Raw genomic sequence first — 22607 nt, 5'->3', positions numbered from 1 at the left:
AAAGGAAGGGTGGCAGGAGCAGGACAGCATCCTTGTGCTCCAAAGCAGAGTTTTGGTGTCAGGACCAGCCCTGGGGGTGGAGACAGAGCCCGTGGGAGGTTTGTAAATCTGAAATTGTCTGGACACACGAGCCAGGACCATGGTGGGGCCAGTCACTGCAGGGTCAGAGGGGCCCTGGAGCAGCAGGGCTGGTGCTGGGGCAGCACCAGTTCAGCCCAGTCACTGCACTGGGGCAGCATCTGCTGCTCCCTGCCAGGAGAATTAACCCACAGGCACCAGAGGTTTGTGTCCAAAAAGGAGACAGAGGAGTTCTGTAAATTTACTGGAATAAAGGGAGAGGCCATGCGGCATCCCCTGGGATCTCAGATTTTTGGAGGACACAGCCTCCTTTTTATCCCAATTTCCCTCTCTCTGTCCCCATTGCTGAGGTACTTGAGAGGCCCAGACTTCCCAAACACCTGATACCTGAGATTCCCCTCTCATGTGCTCCCTTTTCATTTTTAATTCCTATAGAATTCATGGGTTTCCCCCATTGCTTCTTTCATCTTTTAATATCCAATTCCATTTCTCAGCAAACCTGCAGTTTCTAAAGGCAAATCTCTTTTTCCATTCATCAATCAGAGGAATCCATCCCATTGTTTCTTTTATTTCTCAGTGCTGGTTTTATCTACAGCAGAGCCACAGCTTGTTTGGAAAGACAAATCCAACATTTCTCTCATTCCCAATGTCCTCAGTGTCCCACAGTGACCAAACCCAGCAGAAAAACAGAAAATTCAACAATTCAAGAACATTCACAGCAAGAGGATTTTGTCATTCCCTTCAAATAAGCAGCACTTGAGGAATGATCAGCCCTGACTCCTGCTCCTGATGAGGAATTCCAGCAGCTCCAGGCTGAGATAAACTCAAACATCCAAAGTGTGTCACCACAAACCTCCCCCAGGTTGTCAGGAGTAAACAACAACACCAAACAAACCTTGTCTGACGTGTGCCAAGGAAATCAGTAGGAAAAAAATCATCTCCCACCTACTTGCAATTCCCTAAACTTGAATTCCAGGCCATGGCCAGGGTGGTGTAAAGCAAGGAAGAAGTGCAGCTGTGGGTTTGCACCATGTTATTATCCAAGGAAGCAATGCCTGAGAGGGAGGGAGGCTGAATTTATCTCTCAAGTGCTTCCTGAAATACAAGTTGCTGCACTTTGTTCCTCAGCAGAAACAAAATCTAATTTGGCAAACGCTGATGCATGGTCACTGCACAATTCAGGGGGAACAAATATCAAATCATGCACAGTGCCTGGCTCTCAGCAGCATCATTTCTGGAGGATGCAGCACTTTGGGTTTGGCCATTTGCACACACAGACTCTGTTATTCCTCTTGTTCTACAGCCCATTTCAACAAACACAGGCACATAAAAAAAAAATCCTTTCCCCAGGAAAACTGGAATCCACATCTCAGGAATCTCCAAACCCTCACACACCAACTCCTCACTGTTTGCACTGCCTTCTACAGAGGAAAAACCCATTGCTGGGTGCTGTGAATCATTTATCAGGCACTAAAATTCCTCCTTAGTGGTTCAGCAAGTCATGACACGGAGCACAAACAGGAGTTTACTCCCAGCTCTGGCTCACCCAATTCCAGCAGCTCCACACCTGATCAGTCCAGCCTTGCCCTCAGGATTCACCTTCCCCAGCTGGAGCTGAACCTCCAGCCTCCCATCAGAGCCTGCTGGGTCATAAATAATGCAGAGTCATTCCATTAACTACAACTTAATCAAAAGCCCGTGGATCCAAGAGCATCATCAAGGGGATGATTTCCTGATAGCCCGAGCAGAGTGAAGAGCTGGGCCATGCAAGGGCAGAAAAAGGGAATTTCAGCTGAATCCAGCTCCTGCCAAGCCCAGAGGATCCAAAACCCCAGCTCAGCTGGAGTGAGGACACCCAGATTTGCACAAATCCCCAAACACCACAGTGCCCTGGGCACACACAGCCCTGGAGTCCCTCACTCCTCCCCTGACACTTATTTTTTCCCTTTTAGTGCTGCTCTGTCACCGCAGAGCTCCCACACCCCAGCTCTGTCCAGCCCAGCAATTCCATTCTCACACCTTCCCAAGCAGGGAGAGGAACAGAATATGCAAAAACCATCCCCATGTCTGCTCTCCCTGCCTCTCCCAAACAAAAATAATTAGGAAAATTCCCTACACAGGTCTGGGATTCCACAAAAAGCTCCAGCTGAGCTGAAAACCACAAAAACCTGCAGAGGAAAAGGGAGTTTGGGAGTTCCAAGTGTCCCTGCCCGTTCCTGAGGCATCACCACACTGCTCTGCCATCCCTTGTGCCTTCCCAATGACACTTTTGTATTTCAGATTAAACAAAAGCTGGATAAAAGCATCCCAGCCCTGCCTTTATTGCCTGTCTCATCCATCCTGTTATTCCTCCAGACCATGGCATTTCCCCCTCCCTGCTGGCCTCAGAGAAAGGCTCATTCTGCCCAGACAGGGGATTTTCAACCTGCAGCTCGTGAAGCCTCTGGGGATCTGTGAGAGGCAGGAAAGGGAAGCAGAGCAGACACGAGGCTTTTTCAAGCTCTCTACAAATGCCAGGAGCACCTAGAGGGGGAGAAAAGCATCTGACACCTGGAGTGCTGGAACCCACACCCCCAAAATGTTGGAAAGCACAACTGTGGAGTAAATGAGCCAAAGCCCTCTCTGCAGAAAGCTTCATCATCCTCTGGCTCTGCTCAGGGCTCACAGCAGCCCTGACAGGTGATGGCAAAACCCAGGAAACCTCTGGCTCCAGGTGACATCAGAAACCATCCCAGGGAGGGGTGTGACATCCCAGAACATGACACTGCACAGATGTCCTGTGTCACCAGCACATGGCAGAGCCCTGACACGTGCAGAGGGCAGAGATTCCAGCTGCTGGAAGGAAATGCTGCCATGGGTTGGGCTGGGAATTGCTGATCCTAAAAGCAGATTTCCCCTTGGGGCTCTTCCCATCCTCAGTGTCACCCCAATCCTCCCACAGCTGCTCCCTCATCCCCCCAGTCTGGACCAGGGAAGGGTAAAAGTCAGAAAACTCGTGGGTTGAAATGAAGCTTAACAGGGAAAGCAAAAGCTGTGCCTGCAGGCAAAGCAATCCCAGGAATTCATTCCCACGGGCAGGGAGGGTTCAGCAGGGAGACAAACAGACCAGAGACTTGGGAAGAGGAATCTCACCTCTCCAAATGTCCCCTCCTCTGTCCACTCATTGATGTCACACAGTCTGGGATGTCCCATGGGTGAATTGGGATTTACCTGTCCCTGTCTCCTGCCCCCCTCCCAAACCCTCCCCAGGAAAGGCCTTGGCTCTGGGCAAGCTCAGCACTAACCAAACACCTCTGGATCATCAACCCAGAGCAGCCCCTGGGATTGAAACCACCTCCACATCCCAGCCCTCATTCCATGCCCAGATCCCACATCATCCATCCCACCACTCCCCTTCCCAACTTCTGCCTTAACAGCAAATATCCTTCCCACAATCTACAGAGCATCCCTGAAAAACATCCATAAGAAATCCACAGAAAGCCTGTTGGACCCGTTTAATCCATGATTTTGGATTAAAATTTAACAGATTTCCATCTGCTCTGGTGGAATCAACTCCACCCCAGCTGAGGCAGCTCAGGGAGGGAGGGTGAGCTGGGAACAGCAGGATTCAGCCTTTCCTTTGTTGTTTTTTAAACAAAGATTGTTGCCAAAGGCATCCTGGTGTCTCCTGGCTCTCAGCAGGTGCTGGCTGAGCCATTCCCCATCACTCCAGCAGATTTATGGAGCACTGTGCCATCTGCAGAGCTCCCAGTCCAACTGGAATCAGGGCAGGTGAGACAGCAGGACAGGTGTTTGGGAAGGGAGATGATTCCTGCTGGAAGAGGCTTCAGGGCTATTCCTGGGAAATACTAAAATATTCCTTGGGAGCTGCTGAATGGAGGGATGAGCATGGCAGGGACTCTGATCTGTCCAGGATAAATATCCAGATGTGTTCAGGAGCTTCCTGAGCTCCCTGCAGGCACAGCAAACCAAAATCTGTGCTGGACACCATCCAGCCACACCTGTGTCTGTCCTGGCACAAAACTGACTTTATTTTGTGCCTTTTGCATGAGAACAAGGGACATTAATTCTGCCAGGTCCACTGATCCTCACAGCTGAAGGAGTTCAGACATTCATACCCCAAAAACCCCAAGCAAACCAAAATCCTGAATGCCCCAGGAAGAGAGCCGTGCTTTAAACACCTTAAAAATCAAATTAAGCAGCTCCAGTTGACAAGACTTTAAACACAACCCCTGGTTTCTGCTCTCTCCACTTCCCAGCAAATCCATTTCTTGGTACAGATGTTCCACATTTCAAGTCTGGCCCCTGTGGCACTGCAGCAGCTTCAGACTCAGGTGAAATCACAGAGCTGTGCCACAGGAGCTGTTCACATCCAGGGAATTCACATCCAGGGAATTCACATCCAGAGAATTCACATTTACAGAATTCACATCCACAGAATTCACATCCAGAGAATTCACATCCAGAGAATTCACACCCAGAGAATTCACATCCACAGAGTTCAAATCCACAGAGTTAATAACTAAAGAATTCACATTCAAAGAATTCACATCCACAGAATTCACATCCACAGAATTCACATCCAGAGAATTCACATCCAGAGAATTCATATCCACAGAATCACATCCACAGAGTTAATATCTACAGAATTCACATCCAGAGAATTCATATCCAGAGAATTCACACCCAGAGAATTCACATCCAGAGAATTCACATCCAGAGAATTCACATCCACAGAATTCACATCCAGAGAATTCATATCCAGAGAATTCACACCCAGAGAATTCACATCCAGAGAATTCACATCCAGGGAATTCACATCCAGAGAATTCACATTTACAGAATTCACATCCAGAGAATTCACACCCAGAGAATTCACATCCAGAGAATTCACATCCACAGAATTCACACCCAGAGAATTCACATCCAGAGAATTCACATCCACAGAATTCACACCCAGAGAATTCACATCCAGAGAATTCATATCCACAGAATTCACATCCACAGAGTTCAAATCCACAGAATTCACATCTACAGAATCACATCCACAGAATTCACACCCAGAGAATTCACATTCCAAACAAACCCAAACAAACTGGGCTGGGTTTTCCCACACTCCCAGCAGTCACTCACGAACCACATGAAGAGATTTACCCACAGAACATCCACCTCTGCACAATCCCTGCTGAACCAGGAGTCCTGGCCACACCAACCATCACCTGGAATCATTTGCTGAGCTCCAGGAAGCACCAGAGTTATATTTTATAACCCAAGAACTGCTCTGGAGCCTTCCCACCCCCCCTGAGCAGTGCAGCCACATTTCCTTATCAACCCCCATCAGTTTTTAGTCTCCACTTAATTTGGGATCTAAATATTCTTGAAAATCTGGGAGTCCAAGCCTCAATGAAAATGTTCAGCCTGATTCAAAACCCTTCTGAAAATTTCACTCTTATTTTCTAAGATGAACACAGCCCAAGATTTTATTTTTTTCTCACCTCCACTGCAGATATCTGTAAAAATGACACAGATCATCTCAACCCCCAACTAAAATTAAAAAAACAGAAGGTAATTTGATGAAAAACTTCTTACCCAGTGTCTGCAAATGGACTCCCACTCATGTGCATCATTTTTTTACTCAGTCTCATTTACAAGGTTCTAATTATGATCACCAAAACAAATTTTATTTTTTTTTTTCAATCTGTATTTCAATTATTTCGCAGTAAAATAATATTTGCATTTAAATGATTTATCCAGGGGGCTCAAAGGCATTTTCATCTCGGGTGTTAGGATTATCTCCAAAAACAAAGAAAATAAAAATTGAAGAAGGTGAAGTGAGGTTCAAAGTGAAATCCATCCCAAGTCACAGTGGAGGAAAAATTAAATAATTCCTCATGAAAATTTTTCATTATTGGTCTCCCCTTGCCACCATGGAACTCTCAAAATCTGCCTGAATTCCCTTGCTGTAAAATTCAATGTTCCCTCAAGGGAACATCCCATCTCCCTAAGAATTTACAACTGGAATTCTCACAATTATCAACAGTTCCATCCTTTCCCTGCAGGAGAACTGAGGGTTTGAAGAGCCCAGTGGGGAGAGCTGCAAAAAAAAAAAAATCTGCACAGAGCCCTGAGTGACTTCCAAGGGTTTCTCTTCCCCCTCCCCACCATGTTTTGGATTCTAACTTTGATTTTACACATCAATTCATTAACCAGGTTGTATTTTTTACTCCCTAAAAACCCAAAAATGTCACAAATCCCCCTTTGGGTCCTCCCAGCTCCTTTTTAACCCCCAAGGACCCAGAGAAGCTCTGCAGCAGCCAGAACCACTTCATCCACTGCCTCCCCACCTCCAGATCTGAAATAAATTAAAAATATCACTCAGAACGAGCAGAGACTCCACTTATTAAAAGCTTTTCACTCTTCCACCACCATTCCTGTGTCCTGTGTGTTTACAAGTGCTCTGAGACCTTCCAACAAACCCCTCTGCCAGGCAATTGTGCCTCAACAACTCACACTTGTGGGATTGGATTTGAATTACAAAAAAAGAGCCCAACAGAAAAAGCAATTTCTGCTGGGGAATTTTTTTTTTTTTTTTTTTTTTTTGTTGGGATACAAATCCAATTTTTACTTGATTCCGTTAACAGCACTTTGATATTCACTTCCTTTAAGTATTGCAGCACTTGATATTTATTACCTAAAGCCTCCTTGTCACCTTGAGCAATCAATGAAAGTCACCTGGAGTTGACAGTACAGAGGAAAGTTAATAAATAAAAGTTCATAATTCACTTCACCCAATGAGCCAAAAAAACCCCAAGCCCGTCACGTGCCCCAGAGAATAACAGCTACAAAAAGCTCCCAGCAGATTATCTGGAGAAAGAGTCAAAACATTTCAATTATCCTGAATTTTCCAGGCCATTCAGACGTGAGTTTCAGGTTTCCAGTGGCAAAACCTCCATTGTTATTCCAGGGAATCAGGGGATGGTTTGGAAGGGAATTAAAGATCAGCTGAGGGCACTGCAAGCTGTGAGTTCTGTACAACAAGTTACCAGAATTTGGTAACTGATGGATGCTCTGATAGCCCAAAACTATTTTTTTGTTGTTGTTTTGCCCCAATTTGTGCCAGGCACTGTTTTTCCACTGTGACCTCTCCACCTCTCCACAACCCCCAGAGACACCCACAACTCCCTCCCATTAACATCACATTGGGTTTTATTTTCCTCTCTCCTCCTCCACCCATTTAAAAGCTCATTTTCACCCACAGACATATTCCACTTCATCTCAGTTTTCAATCCCCAAAGCAGATCAATACCTTTCCTCTTCAATCTCCATAGCTCTCAATCAAGGAGCTAACAGGGGGTGAATTGAATCGACTTGCACGCTCAAATTGGGGATTTTTTTTTTTTTTTTTGTCAAAAGTCTCATTTGTTAACTGCATTTTCGTGCAAGAAAAGGCAAAAAAACTCCCTGTAAGAGCCCTCAGTGTTGGACTCCTGGGCAAAAAAAAAGGTCATCACTTGTTCTCTAATTTGAGATTAGTGCTCCCAGGAGGAACAAGTGACAGAGCCTCCCCAAAGTGGTTGTGTTAAATCCAGCAAAATGAACTTGCTCTGTGGAAATAGAATTAGTTAATTCAGTGGGAAGAAGTGCAGGTGACAGCAGCAGGGTTGGTTTTTTCTCCCTTCAGTCCTGCCCAGGGTCAGAACCTGTGCACTGGGAGGTCAGTGGGACACCAGGGCCAAGCCAAAATCAGGATCCTGCAATGGTTTGGGACAGAGACCTTAAATCTCATCCAGTCCCACACCCCCCACCAGCCCAGGCTGCTCCTGGACACTCCCAGGGATCTCTGGAATTCCATCCCAGCCCCTCCACCCTCCCAGGGGAGGATTTCTCCCTTTGTCACCAAAGAATTTCACTCCAAACCCACCCTGGGCTTTATCTCTGGGCTCTGCTGACTGTGGGGACAACTCCACACATTGTCCTTCAGCACAGGAGATTTTTCTGTAAAACAGGTTTCCATTAAAGCCCCCACCCAAGCAGAGAAATTCCAGTCCAGCTGCTCCAGCACTCCTTGAAGAGCTGCAGAATTTACAGGACACCAGAGCCCCAGAGAGGGAAGTGGAGCCCTCAGAGGGGGCAGATTGTTCTTCAGAGACTGGGAAGAAAGGACCAACACTGGTGATGCCTTCTGGGGCTAAAAACAGAGGCCAGATAAAATTAAATTAATAAAAAGCAGATTTTTATATTTATTGAAGGGCCTTCAGGGGCTACACCCAAAATGGGCAATGGGTCATGAGTTTTTACACTTTTTAAATTTGGTTCATTTGCATATTGGGGGTTAATATTCCAATTACAGCTTCAGGTAATGAATCATTTACCCCAAATTTGCTCCCCCCAACTCACTTTTGTTTAGATTTCTCAGGCCTGAGGCAGTGAGGTGTCCTTGGTTCCCAGCCTAGAGAGGAATTGTTGTGTCTGAAAAAATGGGAAACCAGCAGTGACACTGGATATGGAGTTTGGAGTTATACACTGAAGAATTGCAGTGTTACAAATAGATGAAAATATAAAAACACTGAAGCATCACTGAGAAAAAAGTCACACACAATGAGGGACAAACTCCCCATCCTTCCAACCCTTCATTACTCCAGCAGGTGGGCTTAATTTTAATATTAACAGCCCAAGTGGTGCTTAACTTTAATGGGGGCCCCTTGGGAATGGTGCTGACAGCTGCCCAGGGTCCAGGATCCTGCCTAACCTTCCCCTAATGGAGACAAAACAACAATAGAGGGATATAAACAATATGCTGTGGGATGCAAGGAGCATCTTTAAAAATGGCCTCACCTTTGGAAAAGCACCAACTCCATTATCCTTCCGCAGGATGGGATATTTTCCTCCCCTTTCCAGGAGGAAATGGATTTTTTCTGGCTGTTATTATTTGGTGGGTGAAGAGGGAAGGAACATTGAGTTGTGCCTTTGTCACAGGAGGAATGAGCTGCAATTTTCTGCACCCCTGACTCTGCCAGCCCCACACAGAGGGGAGAATCCTGCTGGGATTCATGGATTTAAACAAGAATTTGGGACAGGATGTGACCCTGTGTAAGTCACAAAGCTCCTCAGCAAACTGTGCCTAAAATCCCACTCCTGTTTTTTCAAGGCTCCAAAAGTAATGACATAAATACCACCAAAAAAAAAAAAAATCTTATTTCAAACTCTGCTTTCACTAAATTAACTAAACAAAATATTGATAAACTGCTGATAAATAACAGGAACAGTAACAAGGAAACAAGTTCTCCATTTGATCTCTGCCATCCTGCAGGCATTCATCTTCATAATTAATTAGATAATACTATTAGTACAGCACTATTTTTTCCCCCTCCACAGACAAGAAGCTGGAGCTCACATAATTGAAGCAACTGCTTCAAAGGCAGAGTTAAAATCAGAAGGTCCAGACCATCCTCTCTGCCAATATCCTGCTTTTCTCAAGAGCAGGATCCAATTCCCTGATGCTTCTGGCAAATTCTCAGTGCACACCTCCCACCTCCCCATCTCCAGTGAGCACACTTTGCTTTTAGAAGCTGCAGTCTTTGCATAAAACATGGATCTAAAGCCATAAAAACTGTAAAAGGCAATTCTGTAGGAATTACAGGAGCTGTGCAAATCCTTCCTGCAACAGAAACTGCATTTGCTTTTATTCCTGACTTTTTTTTTTTTTTCTTGACAATGCCACTCGAAGTTCAGCAGCAGACAGACAACTTTCACCTGAAAATGTCATTCCCAATTAATCCCAAATTGTGCATGAAATGGTTGAATTCACTCCATGCAATCAAGGGAGAGCACATGGAAGTTGTGCAGTTAATCAACCTCCAGCAATTTGTACCTGCTGAAAGCTCCTCACAACACCCCCAGAATAAATCTGAGAATCATTCTGACAATTCTGTTTATCCCTGTTCCAGGGATGTTCCAGGGATGTTCCAGGGATGTTTAGGGGTGTTTTAGGGATGTTTTAGGGATGTTTAGGGATGTTCCAGGGATGTACCAGGGATGTTCCTATTCCAGGGATTGTTCCTGTTCCAGGGATGTTCCAGGGATGTTCCAGGGATGTTCCAGGGATGTTCCAGAGATGTTCCAGGGATTATTCCAGGGATGTTTAGGGATTTTTCAGGGATTGTTCCAGGGATGTTTTAGGGATGTTCCAGGGATGTTCCAGGGATGTTTCAGGGATGTTCCTATTCCAGGGATGTTTTAGAGATGTTTCAGGGATTGTTAGGGATGTTTAGGGATGTTTCAGGGATGTTCCAGGGATGCTCCAGGGATGTTCCAGGGATGTTCCTATTCCAGGGATGTTTTAGGGATGTTTCAGGGATTGTTCCAGGGATGTTTTAGGGATGTTTAGGGATGTTTCAGGGATGGGGAAGGGAAGCAGAGGGAGTCATGCTCACACCCTGCTGGGGCAAGGACTGGGCTCCAAAAACTGCTGCAAATACCAGCAGAGCACTGAAGCAGCAAATCCCCAGTTGTGGTTAATTCTCTGCCTGTGATTAACTCATCCTTCTTGGCTATTCCAGCCCCTCTTGCACACTCTAGAGCAGCTGGGGCTGGGATTATCAGGCTGTGGTCTGCACTGGAGTGACAGAACAGGTGAAATGCCACACTGAAATGTGGAAAATTTCACACTGAAAAATGGAGGAGGCTCCAAGGCAGGTGGATGGAACCCAAATAAAACCAGGACAGAACAGAGTTCCCATTCCAGAGGTCAGAGAACAAATCTTCCCTTCTTTTGTTTTAAAGTGTTCTGGACCTTTATTTGGGACTCACCATTGTTTTGTCAGGCTGGAAATGGGGATCACAGACACTCTGATAAATGGCTGCAGGAATTGCTCTGTTCCAGTGTAAAAGCCTCTGCACAGACACAGCTCCAAGCTCATCTGCAGCAGGGAGGCCTCTCAAAAACCCCCTCAGGAGCTGCAGCATCACATCCTGGATGTGCTGGAGCTGGGATGAGGCAGGAGTGACACCAGCTCTGCTCACACCCTGCTGGTGACCTTGGCCAGCCCTTCCTCCTCCTCCTCCTCCTCCTCCTCCCACCTTCCAGCACCTCCAGGGACCCCCAGTGCTCTGGCCAGCACTTTTTACAAGGAGGGAAAGGGAAGATATCCACCAGCAGGAAAGGGGATGCTGGAGTTTCCTGCAGGTCAGAAAGAGGAGCTGCCTTCCAAAGACACCCAGCATTAACAAAGCAGCTGAAACGACAGCAAGGGCTGGGAATTTATTTCATTTTGTTTCTGGCTGCAGCTCCAGTCCTGCCCAGGCTGGCTCTGGTGACACTGCTTGACAAGCAGAATTCCAGCAGCCCCTCTGGGCTGTGGTTTCCACCTCCTTCCAGCACTCCAGAATCACACACAACACTTGCTGATGGTTTAATGTTCCCTCTGCCACCTCCAGGTGATTCCAGCAGGAATTTCCAGCAGGAAAGGGCTGCCAGGAGCTGCCCAGGGAGGGTCCCTGGAGGTGGCACTGAGTGCCCTGGGCTGGGGACAAGCTGGGGATTGGGCACAGCTTGGTCTCTGTGGCCTGGGAGGGATTTTCCAGCCTCACTGATCCCGGGATTTTGGGTGTTCACACCTCAGTGGGCAGGCAGTGACACTGCTGGTCACACACCAACACCACAGCTGAACCCTGCTGCAATTCCTGCAACCCTCTGCAAACCTCCACCCCCAAACACAGGCCAGGAATTCATTTCCCAGCAGAGTTTTGCAGTCAGAAATGAGGCAGAATTATATTTTTTAAATTACTCCCTTATCCCACCCCTCCCTGGCAGCCACAGCCCTGGTGGTTACAAGATTCTCTCCCAGGGAAGTCACAGCATCACATCTCCCCACCCCACGGTTTTTCTGCCCCAAGTCCCCTTTCCATCCATCACACCCAGCTGGGCACTCAAAACCAGGGATTTTATCAGTTTACTCCTACAGGTGATGCCTTGAAAAGACAGGAAATGAAGCAGGGACTGCACCTGACACTGGGAATAAAGAACAAACACCACACAACCCACTGTGAAATCCCATTAAAAAAAGAAGGAAAACCACCCAAAAAATTCTCTCCCACTGTTGGGGAAGATGAAACAGGAAAGCCTCAGTTACTGAATAATTATAAAACAATAGGATGGCCAGCTAGGGGTAATCCCCTCTTGATAGAACAATGTCTTCTGCTGGAGAGCAAGTCCAAAGGTCAGAGATTTTGCTAAGGTCCAAAGAAAAGTTTTTTAGAAGTTTAAAGTGTAACACACTATGGCAATGTAAGGATTCCTATAGGCTGTGTGTAAATGCTGTGTAAATTTGTGTCTTGTGTTAGATTGGTTAGTGGGAATTAGAACATTCATCATTCCACTTTCAAGGAGGGAGGTGTGAAATCATTCCAAGCTCCCTGCAGTCCCATGCTGGCTGTGCCCATGGAGCCAAGGCACTGAGACAGAGTTAATCTGATTCCTTTAATCAGTGGGACTGTCCCAGTTGCACATCAACCAGCAGCAGCCCTGGCTGGCCCTGCAGAGCACAGAGACTCTGCAATCCCTGCTCAGCACCCTGCCCACAGCTGCACTGCCCTTCCCTGCCCCAGGCACGCTGTGGGAACACTGAGCTGGGCTGCTCTGCCACGGGCTCATCCCCACATCCCAGCTCCACTGGGAGCACTGGGAGAGCCTTCTGGGAGCAGGAAATAACCTCTGGGGTTGTACTGGAACCACCTCACAGCAATAAATAACATCTGGGGTTGTACTGGGATCAGCTCACAGCAGGAAATAACCTTTGGGGTTGTACTGGAAATAACCTCAGAGCAACAAATAACATCTGGGGCTGCACTGGAAATAACCTCTGGGGTTACACTGGAATCACATCACAGCAATAAATAACCTCTGGGGTTGTACTGGGATCAGCTCACTGCAGGAAATAACCTCTGGGGTTGTACTGGAACCATCTCAGAGCAATAAATAACCTCTGGGGTTGTACTGGGATCAGCTCACAGCAGGAAATAACATCTGGGGTTGTACTGGAAATAACATCTGGGGCTGCACTGGAATAACCTCAGAGCAGGAAATAACCTCTGGGGTTGTACTGGAAATAACCTCAGAGCAACAAATAACATCTGGGGCTGCACTGGAAATAACCTCTGGGGTTACACTGGAATCACCTCACAGCAGGAAATAACCTCTGGGGCTGCACTGGGATCAGCTCACTGCAGGAAATAACCTCTGGGGTTGTACTGGAAATAACATCTGGGGCTGCACTGGAATAACCTCAGAGCAATAAATAACCTCTGGGGTTGTACTGGAACCATCTCAGAGCAGGAAACAACCTCTGGGGCTGCACTGGGATCAGCTCACAGCAGGAAACAACCTCTGGGGTTGTACTGGAACCATCTCAGAGCAATAAATAACCTCTGGGGTTGCACTGGGATTACCTCAGAACAGGAAATAACATCTGGAGCTGCACTGGAAAAACCTCAGAGCAATAAATAACATCTGGAGCTGCACTGGAATTACCTCAGAGCAATAAATAACCTCTGGGGTTGCACTGGAATTACCTCAGAGCAGGAAATAACATCTGGGGCTGCACTGGGATAACCTCAGAGCAATAAATAACATCTGGAGCTGCACTGGAATCATCTCAGAGCAATAAATAACATCTGGAGCTGCACTGGAATCATCTCAGAGCAATAAATAACCTCTGGGGTTGTACTGGAAATAACCTCTGGAGCTGCACTGGAACCACCTCAGAGAGGAAATAATATCTGGGGTTGTACTGGAATCACATCACAGCTCGAGTTTCTTGCTGGAGAACTGAGGAACAGGACAGTGATGTGGTTCAGGCTGAGCTGCCCCAAACCCCCCAAACCACCTCGAGCAAGGCACTCCAGAATTACTGCATGGAGTGGTTTGGGCTGGGAAAACCCTCTGGAGAGGAGGCTGAGCCATTTGTGGGGATCTGTGTCTGCTCTCAGGGGCTGCACTCAATTCCAGCAGTACAGAATCTTTACTACTTAATCATTCCTTTTCTTTTTTTTTTTTTTTTTTTTTTTTTTTTTTTTTTTTTTTTTTTTTTTTTTTTTTTTTTCCAGCCCTTAAAGTCTTATCTCTCCCCTTCCATTTGAATTTGCTCTATTTTCTGTTGGAAAAAAAAAAATAGCCTAATTTAAATTTAGGCCTATTCATGATGTTTCTGAACCTCCTAGAAACATGGAGGACGAGTAAAGAAGTATTATTTAAAATCCACTCAGCTAAACAGAGCTTTGTTATAATTTCACTAAAGCCTGTGAAAAATTACTCCAGCCCTGTGTCTCAGGATACTCCTGATAAAAACAGAGTTAAAAAGACTTTTCTTGCAATGCTATGGGCTCAAAACCAGTTCAAGCTGCCTGACCTTGCCCCCAACCAACCCTCATTATCATAACAATTTCCCCTGGTCAAGATCCAGGCCGAATTCTGGCAGGGGCTGGGGGGCAGCAGCAGGAACAGAAGCACAGCTGTGAAATTTGGCATTTCCCACCCAGCTGGGCTCTCAGGAACCGGCAGAGAGGGCTGGAAATCCCTGGAGTGGCTGAGAGCAGGAACATCCCCTGGGGGCAGAGCAGGAGGGATCTCAGCAGCGCTGGCACCAACAGCTGGAACAGCCCAGGCACAGCTGGAGCACGAACAGCCGCGGGATCCGGAATGGGGATCCCTGATCCTGCTGGATCCTGCGGGATCGGGAACGGGGATCCCTGATCCTGCTGGATCCTGCGGGATCGGGAATGGGGATCCCTGATCCTGCTGGATCCTGCGGGATCGGGAACGGGGATCCCTGATCCTGCTGGATCCTGCGGGATCGGGAATGGGGATCCCTGATCCTGCTGGATCCTGCGGGATCCCACTGCCCAGAACCACCCTGGGGTCTGGCAGGAGCAGAGGCAGGGCAGAGGGGCAAACCCAGCTCAGAGGGGCAAACCCAGCTCAGAGGGGTAATCCCAGCTCAGAGGGGCAAATCCCAGCTCAGAGGGGTAAATCCCAGCTCAGAGGGGCAAATCCTGCTCAGAGGGGCAAATCCTGCTCAGAGGGGCAAACCCAGCTCAGAGGGGTAAATCCACCTTAGAGGGGTAATCCCAGTTTAGAGGGGTAATCCCAGCTCAGAGAGGCAAATCCCAGCTCAGAGGGGCAAATCCAGCTTAGAGGGGTAATCCCAGCTCAGAGGGGCAAACCCAGCTCAGAGGGGCAAATCCAGCTCAGAGGGAAAAATCCAGCTTAGAGGGGCAAATCCAGCTTAGAGGGGTAATCCCAGTTTAGAGGGGTAATCCCAGTTTAGAGGGGCAAACACCAGCTCAGAGGGGCAAATCCAGCTCAGAGGGGTAAATCCCAGCTCAGAGGGGTAATCCCAGCTCAGAGGGGCAAATCCCAGCTCAGAGGGGTAATCCCAGCTCAGAGGGGTAAATCCAGCTCAGAGGGGCAAACAAACACCCAGCTCTGCTCCCTGCAGTCCCTGGAGACATTCCAGGAATGGGCACAGCTCACAGAATCTGCTCTTTAAACCAGGGATCTGCTCTTTAAACCAGGGATCTGCCCTTTAAACCAGGAATCTGCTGTTTAAACCAGGGATCTGCCCTTTAAACCAGGAATCTGCTCCTTAAACCAGGAATCTGCTCCTTAAATCAGGAATCTGCCCTTTAAACCAGCAATCTGCTGTTTAAACCAGGGATCTGCTCTTTAAACCAGAGATCTGCTCCTTAAACCAGGGATCTGCCCTTTAAACCAGGGATCTGCTCTTTAAACCAGGAATATCCTCTTTAAACCAGGGATCTCCTGTTTAAACCAGAAATCTGCTCTTTAAACCAGGGATATGCTCTTTAAACCAGAAATCTGCTGTTTAAACCAGGGATCTGCTTTGCTCTTCCCATCCCATGTTCTCAGGGCACCTCTGAATCTCCAGCTCAAGTTTTTAATTCAAGTTTGATCCAGAACCACCAGATTTACTGGTTGCATCTCTACTGAACCTTCTCAAAATTTCTAGCACTGGTCCACACCTGATTAAAGACTTGGACAACTGGGAATGTTCTTTATCCCCTTGTGGTCCCTGAGGGCAGTGGAATTATCAGTGCAGGTGGAGATCTCTGCAGTGCAACCTCCTCTGCCCTCTGTTCCTTAAATCCATAAATTCAAATTCATAAACAGCTTCCTGCTCCTCCACTCCTCAGAAGAGAAGCCTGGCAAAAAACTATTTTTCATTGAAAAAAAAAAAAAAAAAAGAAAATTACAGGGGTTTAGAACTGATGAGCTGCTGTTTCAAGCTGGTGCATCCTCCCTCAACCCAGAACCAAGCAAGGTGCTGACTAATAAAGCACAGAGTGTAAATAATGGTGTCCAGACCTTTCAGAACAGGCCATTAAAATGTATTTTATCTGTGTTTACCCACACACACAGGGCCTGCACATGGCCCTGCTGCACCCTGCAGTGCTGATTGCAATACACAGAATTCCAGAATCACCACACTCTGGGGGCCAGGCAGGGCTCAGCATCCATGGGAAAAGCCTCTGCCCATCTCAGCCCTGGGAAAACAGCCCTGCACCTCAAAACTCAAAACAAAACGGAAAGGGGAACATCCCAGAGCACTCCCACTCCCCCTTTGTGGCTGTTACAGACCCATGGAAAAATCTTGATTTTTCCAGCCTAACTGTCTCAGGCTCAGCTAGGATTTTTTTCCCAAGCTAGAGACCTTTCTCTAATGTAAAGATAAGAATTATAACAAAAAATAAACAGGTGTTGGATCCATGAGAAAGCCTGGGACAAGGGGTGCTGTTTTTCTGACCAATGAGTATTTTCTGTTTTATTTTGCACAAACACTTTTATTTAAAGCCATGGCTTTTCCCAATGAATTGCTCTTCCTTGCACCACATTGCTGAGCCCTTTCACTGCTCCCCACCCAAATAAAGCTCCCACCACAGCTCCATCCTTTCCCCAGGGCAGCTCCTCAGGGCAGCCTGTGGTCCCAGAGGTGATTTTTGGGCTGCAGCTGATGTGATGGGAGCAGAATTTCCCTTTTTCCTGCCCAGCTCCTGGCTGGTAGCTGCACACACACAGCTCTGCTGCCACACTATGGGAGCTCCTGGCTACTGCTCCCTCCTCAGGAACGGGAGAGGAAGCTTGGAACTTTTGTTTTGTTCTCAGCACACCCCCAGGTTTGCTGGGATCACACCCTAAAGCCACCATGACCCTGTGCCTCCCCTCCCTCCCTGCTCTGACACCCTGCTCTCACAACAACATCACAAGAGAGGACTTATTGATCAATGCCTCTGATGCAGATTAAAAAAAAAAAAAAAAAAAAAATGTGAGGTCTAAAAAAGCTTTTGCAGGTGTTGTGCTCACAATGCAAAACCCAGAGCATCAACCTCTGGCTGAAGGATCCAGAGCAGGGAGCTCAAAATGCAGACAGGAGGGACCAGGGGCCTGAGAGGAAAGGATTAAATGCTCAGCAAGGTACAGAGTGAAGATCCAGTGTGAATAAGGCACAGGCAGCTCAGAAAAAGAGAAAAAGCTGTAAGCCCCTGGTAGAATAAATCTGAGATTTAGGTATCTCTCCATCAGTCTCTGGCATGAGCAAAGCTCAGCAGAAGCTGCTGGAATGGTTTTCCTCTGTGCACAGGCTGAAGAGATGAAAAATAGCCACCAAAATAAACATTCAGCCTTTCTTAGGGACCTGTAGGTTGTCTGGGTGGGTTTCCAGCCTTTCCTGACAGATGCTCCCAGTCAGCAGAACTGTTCAGCTCCACTGCAAGAGCACCCAGGAGCAGCACTTAATCCTCACCCCCAGCCCCTGAAAGGAAACCTGCCTTACATAATAAAATCAGTCTTGCATTCCAGATAAAGTTTTTCCTCAAAAAACCCACCCCCCCCTCTCCCCAAAACCCGAGGAGCTTTCATACCCATCAACACCAAACACACATTCCTGCAGCCTAGGATACAGCAGACAAGACAAGAGCACTTGGAAACTCTTGGAAATCGGGGCACTGCTCAGTGTGGAGAGCAGCCACTGCCAAGCACTCGCTCTCCCACTCTTCCCCCTCCCACACACGCAGAAGGACAGTCCCTAAATATTTGCTGTTTACACCAGAAATAAACTTCAGCGCCTGGATCTGCTTTGGCTGCAAGGGCAGCTGTGGGAATGAGGTAGGAGACACAAGCAAACTGCCCCCAAATTCAAGTCTGCTCCTGCTTTCAGCCCGAAGATGAATGTTTCAGAAAAAGCAGGATGCTGAGGCCAGCGAGCTCATCCATAAGAGATATTCAACTGGGAACACAGGAGGGAAAGCAGGAAAGTGCTTCCATCTTCATGCAAGGCATCCAGAAATCTGTTTTATCAGCTGTGGGCAAGCAGCAGGGCAGTGAAATCCTGAATCAAGATGCCAGGAAAGACCGAGTGCAAAGCAGTGCTGGCATTTTTCACAGTCATCCTGCACATCACCAGCGCCTGTGCCCAAACCTGACCCACGGGAAGGGGAATGAGATCACAGAGAGCCACCCTCAATCACCTTAATCACATCCCGGCGCTTAAGGAATTGCTGCTCCCGAAGGTGTGAGTCAAACACCCTCAGTGCCGTGCCCGAGGCAGCAGGGCAGTGTGTGCCAGCACCCCGGTGCCACACAGCCCAGTGCCACCATCTCAGTGCCACCATCCCAGTGCCACCATCCCAGTGCCACCATCCCAGAGCCACCACCCCAGTGCCACCATCCCAGTGCCACACAGCCCAGTGTCACCATCCCAGTGCCACCATCCCAGTGCCACCATCCCAGAGCCACCACCCCAGTGCCACACAGCCCAGTGCCACCATCCCAGAGCCACCACCCCAGTGCCACACAGCCCAGTGCCACCACCCCAGTGCCACACAGCCCAGTGTCACCATCCCAGAGCCACCACCCCAGTGCCACACAGCCCAGTGCCAGCACCCCAGTGCCACACAGCCCAGTGCCACCACCCCAGTGCCACCACCCCAGTGCCACCACCCCAGTGCCACACAGCCCAGTCATCACCCCAGTGACACAGAGTGAACTGCTACCACCCCAGTGCCACCACCCTAGTGACACACAGCCCAATGCCACCATCCCAATGGCATCACCCCAGTACCACACAGCACAGTGCCAGCACCCCAGTGCCATCACCCCAGTGTCACACTCCAGTACAACACAGCTCAGTGCCACCACCCCACTGCCATTACCCCACTGCCATCATCCCAGTGCCATCACCCCAGTGTCACACTCCAGTACAACACAGCTCAGTGCCAGCACCCCACTGCCAGCACCCCAGTGTCACCACCCCAGTACCACACATCTCAGTGCCACCACCCCACTGCCAGCACCCCAGTGCCACACAGCCCACACAGCACACTGCCAGCTCCCCACTGCCAGCACCCCAGTGTCACCACCCCAGTACCACACATCTCAGTGCCACCACCCCAGCGACACACACCCCAGTGCCAGCACCCCACTGCCAGCACCCCACTGTCACCACCCCACTGCCACCACCCCACTGTCACCACCCCAGCCCCACACACCCCAGTGACACACAGCCCAGTGCCATCATCCCAATGGCATCACCCCAGTGTCACACACACCCCAGTGTCACACACCAGTACCACACACCCCAGCCCCATGCACCCCAGTGCCATCACCCAGTGTCACACACCCAGTGTCCACACACCCAGTGTCACACACCCAGTGTCACACAGCCCAGTGCCATCACCCCAGCCCCACACACCCCAGTGTCACACACCCAGTGTCACACACCCAGTGCCATCATCCCAATGGCATCACCCCAGTGTCACACACCAGTACCACACACCCCAGCCCCATGCACCCCAGTGCCATCACCCGGTGTCACACACCCCAGTGTCACACACCCAGTGTCACACAGCCAGCCCCACACACCCAGTGCCATCACCCCAGTGTCACACAGCCCAGTGCCATCACCCCAGTGTCACACACCCCAGTGCCATCATCCCAGTGTCACACACCCCAGTGTCACACAGCCCAGTGCCATCACCCCAGCCCCACACACCCAGTGCCATCACCCCAGTGTCACACACCCAGTGCCATCACCCAGTGCCATCACCCCAGCCCCACACAGCCCAGTGCCATCACCCCAGTGCCATCACGCAGCCCCACACACCCAGTGCCATCACGCAGCCCCACACAGCCAGCACCCCGCTCCGTTCCGCTCCGTTCCGCCGCGCTCCGTTCCGCACTCACCCGCGGCCGAGCCGGCCAGCAGCCCCAGCGCCAGCAGCAGCGCCCGGCTCCGTGCGCTGCCCTCGGCCAGCAGCGCTGCCAGCCCCAGGCTCCACCAGCGCCGGCCCCGGCTGCAGCCGCAGCCCGGCTGCTGCCATCCCGGGGAAGCGTGCATGTCAAAGGGCAGCACCGGCGGTGGGGCGTGCTGCCGCTCCGCTGCTGCTCTCTGTTGGGTTTTCCTCCTTTTTTTCCTTCGCTCGGCGATTGGGATAGTCCTCGGCTCGGCTGGATCAGGAGGAGAAAGGGAGGAGGAGGAGGGGGAGAGGTGGAGGTGGGGGGGAAGCGGGTCAGGCTTGTGATTTTTTTTTTTTTTTTTAATTTTTTTTCCTCCCTTTAATTTTTTCAGCCCAGGAGGAGGGAAAAAATAAAAAAATCCCACCGCATGGAAGGCTCTGAGCTTCTGCAGCTGGAATGAACCAAGTGTGGCAGCAGCTCGGGGAGAGGAGAGGAGAGGGAAGGCGAGGAGAGGAGAGGAGAGGAGAGCAGGGGAGGGCTGGCGCGTCCCTCCCGGTGGCTGTCTCAGAGCCAGCTCCTCGGCAGCAGCACCACCACCAGCACCACGCAGCCCTCAGGGATTTATACTTCTTCTTTTTTTATTTTATTTTTTTAAATTTTTTTATTTTATTTTTTAAAAATTTTTTAAAATGTTTTTATTTTTTAATTTTTTTATTTTATTTTTTTAATTTTTTAAATTATTTTATTTTTTTATTTTTTAATTTTATTTTAATTTTTTTTTTTAATTTATTTATATTTTTTTATTAAGCCACTTGATTAATCGTTCCCGGAGCTTTGTTCCCTCTCTGGAAGCTTGTGGTGTTACGGATTGCGGGGGATGCTGTTCTATCCCCCCAAACCCACCAGCACCCAACCCCACAGACACCTCCAGCCGCGCGTTTATTTTGGCTACTCCAGGTTTCCCGAGCCCCCAGCCCCCATTTCTGTCTCTCACACACATCCCTGTCACCCACCCCGCCACCCCCAACAAACAACTTGATGCTAGTGACACGATTTTTGCCACGAGGCGGATTTTGTGACAAACCCCCATCGCGACAGAACCCCCCCGGCTGCGGCTTGTCCTGGCGGCAGCAGAGCCGGGATGCAGGAGGGACTGGTCCAGGAGCATCCCGGAGCTGGGAAAGGCTGTGCCCCCTCCCCTGGACCCCATCCCCAGCAGCACCAGCAGCACCTCCCCTTGTTTTTGTTTCACCATCTCCCGGCGCCCGGAGCTGCAGGCAAGATGGGGAGAAGGGAGGGAGGGGATGGGAATGCAGCCACTTAACGCCACATTCGGGAACTTCATTATCTTGCTAATGACGCTCAGATCCAGGGACGAGGAAAACAACTCGAACACGACACCGGAGCTTAAGGAAATAAATAAATAAATAACGAAGGCAAGGCGCTCTGGAAGGCTCGAGCATCCTCCCGCTCCTCGCCGCTCACCGAGCGGCGGCTCCGAGCCCGGTGGAACGGGGCGATCGCCAGCCCGACACCCCTCCCGGCCCTGCCATCCCCTTTTCCCCCCGTTTATCCCAATTCCCCCCATTTATCCCAGTTTCTCCCCGTTTATCCCAGTTTCCCCCCATTTATCCCAATTCCCCCCGTTTATCCCAATTCCTCCCATTTATCCCAATTTCCCCCGTTTATCCCAATTCCCCCCGTTTATCCCCTTTTCCCCCCATTTATCCCAATTCCTCCCATTTATCCCAGTTTTCCCCCATTTATCCCCTTTTCCCCCCGTTTATCCCAATTTCCCCCGTTTATCCCAATTCCCCCCGTTTATCCCAGTTTCCCCCCATTTATCCCAATTCCTCCCATTTATCCCAGTTTCCCCCCATTTATCCCAATTCCCCCCGTTTATCCCAGTTTCCCCCCGTTTATCCCAGTTTCCCCCCATTTATCCCAGTTTCCCCCGTTTATCCCCTTTTCCCCCATTTATCCCAATTCCCCCCATTTACCCCAATTTCCCCCATTTATCCCAATTTCCCCCGTTTACCCCAATTTCCCCCCGTTTATCCCCTTTTCCCCCCATTTATCCCAATTTCCCCCCGTTTACCCCAATTCCCCCCGTTTATCCCAATTCCCCCCATTTATCCCAATTCCCCCCGTTTACCCCAATTCCCCCCGTTTATCCCAATTTCCCCCGTTTATCCCAATTCCCCCCGTTTATCCCAGTTTCCCCCCATTTATCCCAGTTTCCCCCCGTTTATCCCCTTTTCCCCCCGTTTACCCCAATTTC

General features: G+C 49.2%; 1 protein-coding gene across 1 annotated transcript in view; it reads right to left on the bottom strand.

Moving 5' to 3' along the window:
- Positions 1-20792, bottom strand: part of CSMD2 (CUB and Sushi multiple domains 2) — a 288748-nt gene extending 267956 nt beyond the window's left edge. Inside the window, exon 1 of the mRNA XM_056509388.1 lies at positions 20333-20792. Coding sequence (XP_056365363.1) covers positions 20333-20486 — 154 coding nt within the window. The 5' untranslated portion in view covers positions 20487-20792. The remainder of the gene's footprint in view (positions 1-20332) is intronic.
- Between the last annotated feature and the right edge of the window lie 1815 nt (positions 20793-22607).

The sequence above is a fragment of the Oenanthe melanoleuca genome, chromosome 23 (genome assembly GCF_029582105.1).
Source record: "Oenanthe melanoleuca isolate GR-GAL-2019-014 chromosome 23, OMel1.0, whole genome shotgun sequence".
Classification (NCBI taxonomy): Eukaryota; Metazoa; Chordata; class Aves; order Passeriformes; family Muscicapidae; genus Oenanthe; species Oenanthe melanoleuca.
The sequence above is the reverse complement of the archived record's forward strand: the minus strand, read 5'-3'. Positions and strand labels throughout refer to the sequence as shown.